The sequence below is a fragment of the Aplysia californica genome, unplaced genomic scaffold (genome assembly GCF_000002075.1).
Source record: "Aplysia californica isolate F4 #8 unplaced genomic scaffold, AplCal3.0 scaffold00144, whole genome shotgun sequence".
Taxonomy (NCBI): domain Eukaryota; kingdom Metazoa; phylum Mollusca; class Gastropoda; order Aplysiida; family Aplysiidae; genus Aplysia; species Aplysia californica.
Window position 1 is genome coordinate 1,167,704 of NW_004797414.1, and position 15,217 is coordinate 1,182,920.

Consider the following 15,217-nt stretch of genomic DNA (forward strand, 5'->3'; position numbering starts at 1 on the left):
TAACTCACTTGAGCCTATTCCTGTGTATTTACAGGACACCCCGCTGGCGCTGTGGCCTAATCACGTGTATATTTACGGGACGTCCAGCTAGCCCAGTGACCTAATCACGTGTATTTACGGGACGCCCCAGTGGCCCTGTGGCCTAATCCCATGTATTTACGGGATGTGCTTTATCGATCGATATCTCCGGTGTTTTTCAGTTACAAGCTACGGGAAGCGGCAAGCCAACAGTTGACCCACGTGTTGCGTTTCATTAAAAATTTGGTGAAGTTATGTGCAATACTTTTTGAGCTGTAATGGACAAAGTCAGTCACCCCCACATTGTGGTAGATGGTTTTGTTATAAATTGCCCCTCCCCCCAAAAAAATGGTGTAATCTCCAGTCATTGCCATTTCAAAATATTGATAAAATATAAACTATTTGGATAAATTAGATGCAGTTTTCTTTTTCATTAAGGGTAAAAGTGTATTTCTTTCTTTCTCTTGTTGAATTTTTTAATTATGATAGCTTTCACAGTCTTTTGTGGTGAATGCTTCGCTATATATAGATCTACCCCAAAAATGTCAGGTGACGTCGGTAGCCTAATGGTTAGGCTACAGGACTCGTAATCGTGAGATTGTGGGTTCGGGGGTTCGAGCCTCAGCTCGGTCCGACGTTTTGTCCTTGGGAAAGGCACTTTACACGAATTTCCCACTTGGCTCGGTCCTATCGGAGACAGACGTTAAATTAGGAGGTCCCGCCTCTTAAATAACCTAATAGTGTTGATAGGGGCGTTAAACCTATACCATACCATTTTTCAACCAAAACGTGAGGCTGCAGTGGCTGTTGGGTGAAAACTTGCTCAGGCTCAAGTGAGTTTTAAAAATGTAAGGGGGGGGGAGGAGTGATGATTTGTACAGGGTTGATTTGTGTGTTTACATATTTACCTCATTGTGTGTGTTCACCTCATTGTGTGTGTTAACATCATTGCCAGAATTCAACAAAGATCAAAAGTGGCTTGACTAGTTCATTTTAGGAGCCTGTATTTGATGCCATTATATTACAGTTGAACCACACAAGTGATTTTTTTTAAAACCCCTTTTTAACATTGTACTCAGTTTGTTTAAAGACATTTTTTGGTCAGTTTCATTGAACTGGCGACATAATTAGGTTTTTTTTCTGAATTATTGATCTGCTACTGATGAGTGAGATTTTTTGTGTTTGGCTGACATTTTTGGTGAAATTTGAAATGACATTATGATGTTTATTTCCTGTGTTCACACTCCTATTTTTCATTCAGAAATCATAACATTATAAGCATGTGGTTCATAGGGCTCATGTATTATAAGATGTTCCTTTTTATTAGTTTGGAATTTTTTCCGTTCTTACAATTAACGTCCTGATAATTGTCTGTAGAATTGAAGGTTCTGTGAGTAGTTTGTGTAGTGGGGGTTAGTTTAGTTTGACCTGCTGGTAATTTTGTGTTCTTTGATGTCCCTGATTTCACCCTAGGTTTCTTACTTTTCTTTTTTATTTCATGTTTGAGAAGAGGTGTGAGGGAAATGGTTTATGAAAAGAAGGTTCTAAATGTTTCTTTTTTGTTCTGCTTAATGTAGCGTCCTGCCTAACAGCTCAGAATAGAAACTACCTACCGGGTACCCATCATTTGAAAAAATGTTTATACTTTTTTTTTCTTCATTCCATGTTTTGATATTTTATAAATGCATTTCAATGATTCGCTTAATAAAAGCTACTTTACACTTTTGTCTATTATTAGAGTGTAATTGACGCTCTGACTTTCTCAATGTTGCTCGTGGATTGTGTAGATTGGCATATTGTCAGTGGGCTGGTCACGTGTACTTGGCACAAAAAGATTTTACAGGAGAATGTAAAAGATAAAACCCCATTCATATTTCTAACAATTGTTCCTACATTATGCATTTGTTCTTGCTTTTTTTCAACATATTCACAGTTTGAATTTTGAAAAAATATTTCTTGAGCATTATTTTGCAACCGATAGATTAGGTTGAGCACTTTACAGTCAGCGGTACAAAATACACCATCTGGTCACACAGTCAGCAGTACAAAATACACCATCTGGTCACCCAGCTAGGAGAGTGACTGTCACGGACTTCTCGGGCCTGTTGCTGGACTGGGTCATGTGATCAGAGCGGATTGTTTTCACCATCACATTATTGCGGCAAGTGACTGGAAAGTGTGCAAGTAAACTTTCAGAAACTGCTGTTTATTTTTCTTTAATCATATTTTTGAGCTTCGTACATTTTATCAGCTGGCCAGCGATATGTGGCATAAGTGATAATGCACTGGACTGAGATATTTTGCTATTAAAGCTGAAAAAATGACTGCAATTGTTTTTGGATGAGGGCATAAAAAGATGAGGACAAAAGTGTCAGAAGCCGCCAATCCGTCGTCCGTTGAAGTGCATGGGAGGTTTGTAGGATCGTTGTTATCTGTGCAAGCTCAATGTTCAGCAGGGCACAATGCATGGGAGGTTTGTAGGATCGTTGTTATCTGTGCAAGCTCAATGTTCAGCAGGGCACAATGAAATGGACTGAGATATTTTGCTACATGTATTTTCAGCTGAAAAATTACTACAATTGTTTTTGGATGACCATCAGCTTTACTGTGCTTGGGGTGGCCTACCACAGGGTTTTGTGGTGAGTAGTGTTACTGGTGGCAGTGAAACTTAATGTGAGCTGTGCCTAGTGGTTAGGCTCTCGGACTTGCAACCGTAAGGTCGCGGGTTCGAATCCCGTCTGGGGCTCGACGTTGTGTCCTAGGGAAAGGCACTTTACACAAATTTTCCTCACTTCACCCAGGTGGAAATGGGTACCCGGCTATAGAAAGTGAGAGATCTTTTGTCAGTTTGATAGAGTTTGAGCGCGTGAAATCTGCAGCTTGCACTGTATGCTTCCGCGGAAGTGTTCTCAGAGGGTCTGCAGGGGTAATAATAGTTGTAATGCGCGTAGAGCGTGCTCTTGAGCATGGGTATCCGCTATATAAATGCAATTATTATTATTATTATTAGAATTAATCACTTCTCACTTCTCGCAATCCGTGAATGGAGATTTCAGCCCAAAAATCGACACAAGGGTCAAATTTGTAAATTGTTCTACCGATACCATTTTTCTTTCATTTTAGTATTACGTCTTTTACTTTTATCATGTTATTTTACACTACTAAACTGTAAAATCTTTATAATACATCCATGGGGCGAAAACACGAGAACTTCTTCCTTTTTATCAGCACACCTCACGAACAGACTCTGTGAATATTTGTTACATTATAATATCGACGATGTTAATGTTCTAATGAAATTACCAAAAGCACAACTGGTCGCTTTTAAGGACAAGCGGGCTAACCCAGATTTCAGGGGTTTCCAGAAATCTTGACCTACTTCAAAAGTGGGCATTGCCCTACCTATAGAAGGAGAAGTTTAGTTTCATTGATGTGTACATGTATATTTGTTTGGTTATAGAGAAAACTCTTCTTGTCTTTTAAAGAAACTGAACAAGGTCCAAAAATGTTACCTTCGATTTTCTCAAAACAGCCCTCTTGTGCCTAAAAGCGACCCACTATAGTGCAATGTTGTATATATAGCATGTGATCATTCTGCTTGATATTGTTGCCCCACATGCCTACAAAACTCACAGACAGAAAGTATGGAGTTCCAAAGTGATAATGAGTGATGATATTCCTTTATTGTAATGACAAACGGATCTCTCTAATAAATCATGACTACTATGAGCTGTTCTTCTCTCTGCCCTTTTTTTTGTGTTTTGTTTTTTCTTGAGTTTTTTTAAACGATGAATAGTGTGCGGTTTGAAGGTGCTCTGGTGTGGTTTGCTTCTTCTTTCCTATTAAACATGATCTATCAACTTTATCTCCTTTCCTTCTTTTTGTGTTTGTTACTCTCTTGTAACACATCTAATCTTCGGCATTATTATATGACCGTATTGTGTTGCATCATCATTGCCTTTCTCGCCCTGCACCAGGGTATAGGCCACGGACAAACACTTTCTCACCCTGCACCAGGGTATAGGCCACGGACAAACACTTTCTCACCCTGCACCAGGGTATAGGCCACAGACAAACACTTCCCACCTTTCTCTATCCTGGGCTAGCCTCTTGATGTCATTCCATTTCTTCCCACTTTTCTGTACAGTACATCAATTTCTGTGATTCTTCTCCAGGTTCCACGCGGTCTTCCCCTCGATCTCTTACCCTGTGGTGTTGAGTTGCAAGTGCCATAAAACTCTTACTTAAACAAGAACGATGAATCGTCGTGATGTGTGTGTGTATATATATATATATATATATATATATATATATATATATATATATATATATATATATATATAGATATATAGATATATAGATATATATAAATAATATTATATAATATTATATAATATATTATACTTGTCCATCTTTGGAAGGCTGATACAGTCGAATTTGTCCAAGAATGGCGGTGCTACTGACTGATGTGTCTTTAGGCCATTCCAAAAGGGGGGGGGGGGCATTTCTCGTTCATGCACAGTAGAGTTGTAAATGGGCTGATTCATCATGTCACGCTCATAACTGTGCCTGAACTGTAACAGGGAACTGCTGCTTTTTGTTTCCTGATCCTTACTATCGTCATTTCTCCTCTTCTTCCTTTGCATGTTTGTCACACTCTTGTGACCCACTATTTCCGGGGTGCCTTGACAGTCGAAGCAGACTTTGTGCTGTTGAAGCTAGAGAGCTGAGCAGAGTAAGTCTGATTCCCTGTAAGGAGTTCTCTGTTGACATCCACCCTTTGGGGCTCATAATAATTATGATCTTATGCAGTTGCGAGCGCCGTAAAACCCTCTACTATAACCAAACAAGACGGCGTCCCATTGACGAGGAGAAAAGTTATTGTCTTAGGGGAACTTCTTGCATACTGTCACTCTAATAATACAGGAGAAAGAACGCAAGGGTGGGGGGTGGTGTCAGTTGTGTGGGTGGTTGGCGGGTTGGTAGGTGCTCTGGTGTGGTTTTCTCCTTATTCTTTCCTATCAAACCTGTCGTCCTTATCTCCCCTCCTTCTTTTTTGTGTATGCTACTCTCTTGTAACACATAATCTATTCTTCGGCACTTATATAACCTTATTGCGTTGCAAGTGCCATAAAACTCTTACTAAAACTAAAAATAAACCGAAGTTTAGCCGTTATGCGTGTCCCGATTGTTTTAAGCAAACATGTCCTTTCAACAATCTGGCGCTCATATGACCGTATGCAGTTGCGAGCGCCTAAAACCTCTACTAAATCTAACCTTTCAACAATAAATTACAGTTATCGCATGATAAAAACGACTAAAGTGTTGAGAGCCACCATTAATCCATTGTCCATTTCACTGGGATGCTTGGTGCAGAATTTTTATCCGTGTAAGCTCAATTTGCAGCAGGGCAAAATGAAATAAAGCTTTTAAATAATAATAATAATAATAATAATAATAATAATAATAATATACACGTGTATATTTACAAATTTGTTGCAGCTTGGTAAATACGCAAATGTACAGATCAACACACACACACGCACACACACACACACACACACACACACACACACACAACAAATACACACATACACACATACTTTCTCTCTCTCTCTCTCTCTCTCTCTCTCTCTTTCTCTCTCTCTCTCTCTCTCTCTCTCTCTCTCTCTCTCTCTCTCTCTCTCTCTCTCTCTCTCTCTCTCTCTCCCCTCGTGAGTGTTTGTGCACGGATTGTTGTGGGTGCCTGTGTATCACGGATGTCTCTGTAATTAAAGGTTTTTGACGGGTGCCTGTGTATCACGGATGTCTCTGTAATTAAAGGTTTTTGACGGGTGCCTGTGTATCACGGATGTCTCTGTAATTAAAGGTTTTTGACGGGTGACTAAATCAAAAGATGTCAACTAAAATTTACCTCGACCTCACCTTTTTGTAAAATTTTATCTTAACCCCTGCCAAAGCTTATTTTTGTTCTAAGCGAAGTTCACCCATCTCTGGGTCCCCAACAGAATCAGAGTCCTTGATAAAACCAACTAGCTATATAAAACATTTATTTGATTAGCAATAATGCATCACGTATGATTGTAGATTATTGAGAATCATTATTAGAACAATTTCATTAAACTTTGAAATACGAATTCTACGACTACAGAATTATCTCCCTTGAGCGGAAATACATTATTCATTCTCATTTTTATGTCACAAGACTTGGAGTAAACACCAGCCGACTTCCGTAGCTAGCCGCACACTCAGAGACGTTGGATCCACAAACTTGTGTGATTGTCATTGTATTTCAAGCCAGTAAAGGAATTATATAACGCAGGATGGCAGTCTGCCCACTTCTTGGACCAAAATGCTCTGTGTATTATATGGTCATCAGCGTTTGGGGTGTCGTTATGCTGGTGAGTACAACGAACATTATCAACTGTAGATCTAGGACTGTTCGACGCCAGGGCATTGTAGTGACTTTGGCTTTGCCGACTCAGTAGTGTCACTGTTTTCATGGTAGCCTATATTGTATCTGGCAGTGCAGAATTTCTACACTAGATCTAGATCTAGAATCTATAACATTGTAGGCCTAGATCTAGCGCAAATCCCCGCTCTACAGCAAGCTCTTCTGTCTTCTTAGCTAAGATTTTCTATGCACTTCACAATCACAATCTTATAAATTCTAGATCTAGATTCTAGATCTAGATCTAGATCTAGAATCTAGATAATATCTAGATATAGATGATCTAGATCTAGATTCTAGTCTATCTAGATTTCTAGATCTAGGTAGATCTCTATAGATCTAGTGTCAATTGTGACCGGATCATCCAGTCGTAACTGACACTGCGTCAGTTGTGACCGGAGACATAGTTGGAGAGTACGGAGAAATTGTAATTGCCGATATCATCATCATTGTCATTGACATTGACTGACATTGGCATGCCATACTTAACTAGATCTAGATTTAGATCTATTACATGAATTCTGTGCCGTGAGCTTGTACGTTCCATTACTAGATATCTACTGTTGTTAGCCTAAAAGCGTACAATTTTGTCTGTGGGGAGAGAAAGAGAGAGAGGAGTAACGCGAGAACTTCCGGGCAAAACAAAATGGCGACCCGCGTAGTTCGGCTCGATTCGAAAAGTTAAATAGCCATAGCATCTTTGTAGACGACCAAATTAATTTACTTTTGTCTTTTAACATCATATTTTAACTTTGTTTTGGTCAATTTGATGGTCAACACCGATAGACAGTATTCAGAAAGAAACAGAGAGAGAGAAGAGGGGAGGAGTAGATCTTGCGAGGACTTCCGGGCAAAACAAAATGGCGACTCGTGTAGTTCGACTCGATTCGAAAAGTGAAATAGCCATAGCATCTTTGTAGACGGTCATTAGTTTATTTTTGTGCTATAACGTAATTTTTTCGTCTTATAATAAATGAAAGTGGCTATTCTCACCCGCCCGGAAGTTCTCGCAAGATCAACTCCTCCCCTCTTCTCTCTCTCTCTGTCTCTTTCTGAATACTGTCTATCGGTGTGGACGATCAGATTGACCAAAACAAAGTTAAAAAATTATGTTAAAACCCAAAAGTAAATTAATTTGGTTGTCTACAAAGATGCTACGGCTATTTAACTTTTCGAATCGAGCCGAACTACGCGGGTCGCCATTTTGTTTTGCCCGGAAATTCTCGCGCTACTCCTATCTCTCTTTCTCTCTCTCTCTCTCCACTGCCCACAGACAAAATTGTACGCTTTTAGTTTAGTAGGCTACAGTTGTAATGGAACGTTTGTTCACGGCACAGAATTCTACAATTTTTCTGTTATCACAGTGTAGAATTCTGTGGTTTAGGGTGAACGCAAAATTTGGTGAACGCGCACCGGGTGAGAATAGCCACAAGACTCGCCTGCACTATTCTCACTCAGGGTGAGAATAGAGGTGGCCTATATAAATAGGAAGTGGCTATTCTCATCCGGGGTGAGAATAGAAAAACGATCTACCTCTCACCCCGGATGAGACTTGCCAGCGTAGGCTATTCTCACCCGGTGCGAAACAAGACCTGCTTTTCCTCATTTTGGAATACTGTCTATCGGTGTGGATGATCAAATTGATAAAAGCCAAGAAAAAATTACGTTATAGCACAAAAGTAAGCTAATTTGATCGTCTTCAAAGATGCTATGGCTATTTCACTGTTCGAATCGAGCCGAACTGCGCGGGTCGCCATTTTGTTTTGCCCGGAAGTTCTCGCAAGATCTACTCCTCCCCTCTCTCTCTCTCTCTGTCTCTTTCTGAATACTGTCTATCGGTATGGACGATCAAATTGACCAAAACAAAGTTTAAAAATGATGTTAAAACACAAAAGTAAATTAATTTGGTTGTCTACAAAGATGCTACGGCTATTTAACTTTTCGAATCGAGCAGAACTACGCAGGTCGCCATTTTGTTTTGACCGGAAGTTCTCACGCTACTCCTCTCTCTGTCTCTTTCTCTCTCTCTCTCTCTCTCCACTGCCCACATACAAAATTGTACGCTTTTAGTAGGCTACAGTTGTAATGGAACGTTTGTTCACGGCACAGAATTCTACAATTTTTCTGTTATCACAGTGTAGAATTCTGTGGTTTAGAGTGAACGCAAAATTTGTTGGCCTAGATCTAGGCTATAACAGTGAACGCGCACCGGGTGAGAATAGCCAAAAGACTAGCCTGCACTATTCTCATCCTGGGTGAGAATAGAGGTGGCCATATAAATACGAAGTGGCTAGCCGTACTTAAATACGGCTAGACTGAGAGTCTAGCAGTCTAGCCGTACTTAAGTATGGCTAGACTGCCAGTCTAGCCATACTTAGATCTAGGTTTGGTCCTATCGACTAAAGCCTGTTAAGTACACAGGTCTCATTAGATCTAGATCTAGTAATAGTAATTATTCAGGTTCAAATACATGCAAGTCAGTAAGGCACCTTTTTGTTTTGTCTGAAATACAAATACTTTAGACTTTAGGCATTGCAGACTAAAAATTTCATTTACAATTCAGCCATCAATATTAAGTACGGCTAGCCTGACAGTCTAGCCGTACTTATCTTAGGCCCTATTAACATTAGAAAACGGGAGTTTTAAAATACATGCACTGTCATTAAGGCACCTGGTTTCGTCTCAAATACAAATACTTTAGGTACTGCACACTAAAAATGTATATTTACAATTCAGTAGGCCTATTTTTTGTTAAATGGTCAGTCTAGCCATCATATTAAGAATAAGTACGGCTAGACTCGCAGTCTAGAATAGCCAACAGTGGCAAGTCTCACCCGGGGTGAGAGGTCGATCGTATTTTTATTCTCACCCCAGGTGAGGATAGCCACTTCCGTTTTTCTATTTTACTGTTGACTTTGGCCAGCTCTATTCAGACTCAAGTCCGAATGTATATTCGACAGGCACTATTTGCAACGCCGTGTTCTGAATAGCTCCCATGCTATTTGAAATGCCAGTACAAGATCTATTTATTTGTTAGCCATCGTTTCTACATAATAATTTATTTAAAATACTATTGTAGTTCTGCCTGAATTGTGGATGATCCGATCACAATTGACGCAGTGTCAGTTTCGACCGGATGATCCAGTCACAATTGACGCTTCCTAAATTCTATTACCCCATAATATATGTAGAGTGTATGGTTTGGGTTAGGGTTAGATCTAAGTGCCCTCTTCTTTATTGTGTTTGTTGGGGTGGTCACTCGTTACGGAAGCCCTTCATTAAGTAGCCGTAACTCTTGTATATATCTATAGTTTGCTCAGTTGTGGACCTTGTCACGGTAAGTGCCGGCCCTCTGCACAACTCCTGCCATGATTTGCAGTCACAAGTGTAAGTTGTCCGCCAAACAGTGACTAAATTGCTATCATTTTAAAATAGTCATCATAGTAAGATTTACTAACTACTGTACAGAGAGTGACTCTCTGTGACTGGGAGTAAAACTAAAACTAAGTTACTAAAATCTAAAGTAAATAATGATATAAAAGCGGTCGTTCTTTCCCAAAGCATGCTGCCTAGGGTAGTGGGATCTAGTAGTCCATTGCGTATGTTGGGTAAAAAAATGTGTCAAGTGTCATTGTCACTGTGTGGTCCTCCAAAAACCCAAATCCTGGAATTAATATTACTATATATTACGAAGTGACTATTTGTCCAAAATTTGTCCAAACGCTCGGGAAAATAAGCTTGATCTCTATTTCTCCCAACGGTTTCCTTTCTCAAGATTTTTTGGTTATTTGCAAGATTTAGACGTCATCTTTCATTCTGACATTCTGCAAGGACTGGGAAGTTGTGGTTGGGGCAACATTCCCAGACTAGATCCAATACTTTGAATTTGTAAATGCCTTCAAAAGGTACTGAGAGAAAACTAGACTGTTCGACCTTGGCAGTAATCTATTTTGCATTTAGTCACCCCTAAAGCAAAGACTAAAATCCTTCATGGTAAACTAAACAAAAATCCCTCATAGCCCCCCACGCCTCATTCACACCTTACACACACACACACACACACACACACACACACACACACACACACACACACACTCACACACACACACACACACACACACTCACTGACAGGCAGGCCTTTTCGCAAATTATCAACAAATCTCAAAAATCGAGAAATAAAGTTCAACTTTCTTTTCCAGAGCATTAGGGGAAATACAGCAACAACAGGCCTTGATATTAGACAGGGTTGACTTTTTATTCAATCAAATAGAGTTGGTCTGTCTGTGTACACACTTTTAGTTTTAATCATTTCTCAGGAAGAACTTTCTTAATGAGCAACCACCCCAGACAATTGAAAAGAATAAAGAAGAGACCTGACCCCGACCCTACTCCCAAACTCTAACCCTAACAGTGAACCATATATTCTACTGTTTCATGTAGTTTCTCAGACAGAATCCTGCTGTAGGCCTACTTCATTCGGCTTTCTTTGTTTGCTGTTCACACAAATCTAGCTAGGCTAGACATGCTTAATTACAATCTAATTTCAACATATTGGTTCTTTGAATGAACACCATTTCATTCTTCAATAGTTCAAAAACAGCAGTAAATTCTTATTTTCACTCCCACACACACACAGATGCACTGCTTTGTAGGTCAGACTGCAGTATTTTTTTCTGCAAATCACACATGGCATAATAGCCACTATTTTAACGAAAACTGTCGCAAATTGACTATTTTCAAAAAAACCAGTAAAATTGGGCTTTTTGACCTTCAAGCAGATGCACTGTTTTGAGGGATGTTGTTGTTGTTGTTTTCAAATCCCTTTAGCTGCGAGCATTTCGCTCTTGGCAGCGCAATGCCTCCCTCAAGTAACCACATGTCCTTGTCATCTGGTCAGCGCCAGAGTAGAGCAGGCTGTAGTAAGTCTGTAGGTGTGTGTAGGAGCCTGAGATGTTCAACGGTCTCCTCGTGGTAGTCACAGTGTCTGCAATGGGGTTAATTCTGTTTATGTGCTTGTTGGTGTGTAAGTGTCCTGTGCGCGCTCTGAAGATCAAAGTCTGATAAGCTCTACATAAGAGATTCGATGGGTCTTTGGGGTTGGGTTTGTCCATGTACCCGAAGAGAGATCTTCCTGTTTCTGCGTTGGCCCATCTGTTTAGCCACTTTTTTTAGGGATAAACTGCCATAATTTTTGCTTCAGAACACACAATATATGACCTCTCAAACCCTTGCAAATCAATTGTTTTCAAGTAAATATCAATCCAAATTGCCAAAACATAAATTATGGTGCTCTCTAACAATGTTCTTTCATCTGCTTTCGTCTCCACTTTCTGCCCCCACCCCCTCACCCCCTTTACCCCTTCCTCAGGGCTCCTGACTCTTTCTACTGCTAGGCCTACTCCTTGGTTCCTTCCTACTGCTAAACACACTTCAGGCCATTCCCAAGGGGGGAAATTAACATGTTTTTCATCACAGTAGGATTGTAAATGGGCTGATTTATCAATGTCATGCTCATACTGTGCCGGAACAACATAGGGGGAACTGCTGCTTTTTCTTTCCTCATCCTTACTACTATCATCATTTTTCTTCTACTTATTTTGTATGTTTGTCTTACTCACTCTCTTGTGAACTGCTATTTCCGGGGTGACTTGGTAGTCCAAGCAAACTTTGTGCTGTTGAGGCTAGAGAGGTTAGCAGAGTAAGCCTGATACCACGTTTGGACTTCTCTGTTGACATCCACCCCTTGGCGCTCATATGACCTTTTCTAGTTGCGAGCGCCGTAAAACCTTACTGAAACTAAACAAATCTCAGTGTCTGTTCAACCTCCTCTGTTTCAGGGCCTTATGGGGGTCTTCTTCTACATCCGGAGCCCCTCACTTTTTGAAGACGCCAACATAAGCGAGAGCGAATGGGAAAAGGAGAAATTCAGCGCGGACTACGTGAAGGATAAGTACGAATCCCAGGCGTACAACTGTTGGATTGCCGCCGGACTCTACGTGGCTGTCTTCATTTTTTCCTTCATTCAACAAAAACTGAATTCCAGAGTGAACTATGAAATGTCGTAATGATTTCAGTGTCCTTTCATTCAATCTGTCTTCTTTTTGGTTTGTACACTCGTCTTCTAGATTTCACTTCATAGGTCGTACTTTTTTTGGTTTTGTTTTTGTTTGATAAGCAAAAGCGTTACTGTATGTGTGTTTGACACTTTACTCTGATGGTGTTTGGTGCTTCCTTTTTTTTCTAAGATATGTACTTTCAGCGTTAAAAAATTATTTGGGGAGGGGGGGGGGGTGTATCAAGCACAAAATATCTTTTTTTTTTAATTTTCCTCATCTGGTCAGCATGAACGAAACGATTCTGTGTGGAGTCAAGCGGAACATATTTCTTTCGTTCTTTTCAGTCCACAAAAAGAATTGCGCAGAAGAAGAAGAAGAAAAAATAAGATCACTTCATGTGATGGTAATTTAGGCATTAAGAGAGAGGTAAATAGCAGTACAAAGAAGTGACACAGTGTAACCAGTGACTCTGTACCTTTGGTGGTGTTCTCTAAGAAATATCCATTGGCCCGTCCTTGGCAGTAGCACTGTGCAGTGAAAGACGAAATATTTTTACTGGCTTGTACTGCTTTTGATATAATATGTGTGTCTCTCTCTTTTTTTTTTTTTTTTTTTTTTAATTCAGCATTCCTTCTTCTCCATTTAGATGACATTGTTGGGAACCCCTTACATGGGTTTTCAGTTCTTCTTGGTCTGCTATGGGAGCAGTGGTTGCCGTTCAGACTTCAGCTGTGATTTATGATACATATTATAATACATGTTATTGTAGATGTACATGGTGATATATATGAATATATTTTGTCTTTATATCGGATGCATGTATGCAGATTAAAATTGTGACATTTACATTTCATGGTTAAACTACCGTAGAAGTTTGTTTCTTTTGGGCTGCACTTCTGTTTTGTAGATGTCCACATATCGTTAGTGCATTTGGCTATTTGTGTATGGAGCATATCGGATACTTTCCAGAAGAAGAAAACAAACTTTTTTTTTTATTTGATCTAGTCCAGTGGGCTGTTTAGCTTCTTGATTTTTTACAAACAACATTTAAGTTGATTTGAATTATGGATGCAAAGTAAAATGTGCAAGCTGATTTTTAAGATTACAATTGTGCTTAGGTGAAATGCCTTAGGAGTTTTCAAACTTTGATCCATATATGCGGATAGCAAACGACATTGACGATATATATATATATGTTTGTGTCTTCTGAAGAATGTGTGTGTGTGTGTTTTGGGAGAACAGTGCTGAATGAGTGCACCTTGGCTTTAGATTGTGGTGAATGTGAATCAGTCAGTGAGAAATGTGCAGCGAAAAGGCAGTTTGAGTTTGATAAATAGGCGTTTTGTTGAGTTTGCTCTAAGCATTTATTGTTCTGTATATTTTGTGGATTTTTGTCAACTGTGGCTTAAGATAAAAATGCTAGTAGAAGTGCATTTTCCTCTCGTATCTCTTTATCAGTCCTTTTCCCTCAGCCCATTCTCTCTCTCTGTTATTCTCTCTGGTCCTGTCCATTCTGTTTCTCTCACTCTGACTTTCAGTAAATTTTGGACTGATCCGTTTGGTTTGAGTCTAACATCATATTCTGTTGTTCAAGAGTCAAAAAGTTTCAGTGGGTAGGCTGAACTGCTAGCCTTTTATTTGTAACAAAAAAGTAGCTCTGATAAAGTAACAGTCTAGACAGGAGATAAGACTAAGAGATATTTGCTTGCCGGTTTCACTGTCAAAAGTTTTCAAACTCTAAATATATTTGAGTCAGCTTTAAACTTTATATGTGTCATGTCATCTCTTAAGACAGGAATGTGTACAATGTGAGTGTACTTTCTCAGTAATGCTGTATTTTATTTAGTCAGTGTATATAGAACACCATAGTCAGAACGTTTTTCATGTCTTTGCACAAATTGTGATGTGCTGAGTGCAAGGATGTCATTGAATTAAGTTTTTCTTTTTTTTTTTTTTTTTTCCATTTTGAATGTTGTATCATGGTGGTATAATAGCATTCGTTCGTTCATTTCCCTCCTCAATATTTTCATTTTTCATTGACCTGCACGGGAAATTTATCATAAATATTCTAATAAATTGGAACAGCTTAAGTCGAGATGGCTTGTTGGTTGGCTTTATGAATGTATGTGTCTTGTTTGTTTAAATATATAAGAGCTGAAATGACTATTTCATTACATGTTCTTTCTGTTTTTGTTTGTTGTTGGGGTTTTTTTTTGGGGGGGGGGGGTCTTTTCTTCTTTCAAACTCACCAAGTTTGGAGACTGTTTTCTGTGACTGTCTGCCTCTCTGTGTATTTTTGTTTGTGTGCGTCTCTGAAGTCTTTGTCAATTTTTTCTCTGTCTCTCTCTCTCTCTCTCTCTCTCTCTCTCTCTCTCTCTCTCTCTCTCTCTCTCTCTCTCTCTCTCTCTCTCTCTACTCTCTCTCTCTTTCTCCCCATTCCTCTCTCTCTCTCTCTCTCTCTCTCTCTCTCTCTCTCTCTCTCTCTCTCTCTCTCTCTCTCTCTCACCCCCCTCTCTCTCTCTCTCCTCTGTCTCTCTCTCTCTCTCTCTCTCTCTCTCTCTCTCTCTCTCTCGTCTTTCTCTTTCTCTCCCTCCCTCTCTTTCAGAAGCCGTCCTTTTCCAAAGCGAGTGACAGGACTATGACATTATAATGTTGTATCCAAATAATTGAAATATACATCGGCAAAAAGACA

The 15,217-nt window shown here is 39.6% G+C and overlaps 1 protein-coding gene across 1 annotated transcript; it reads left to right on the plus strand.

Moving 5' to 3' along the window:
• The first annotated feature begins 6,211 nt into the window (after positions 1-6,211).
• Positions 6,212-14,620, plus strand: LOC101846129 (ribonuclease kappa). Its single transcript, XM_005097003.3, has 2 exons — positions 6,212-6,419; positions 12,307-14,620. The coding sequence occupies exons 1-2, from the start codon at positions 6,342-6,344 to the stop codon at positions 12,532-12,534; spliced, it is 306 nt and encodes a 101-aa protein (XP_005097060.1). The 5' UTR covers positions 6,212-6,341; the 3' UTR covers positions 12,535-14,620.
• Positions 14,621-15,217: the final 597 nt, after the last annotated feature.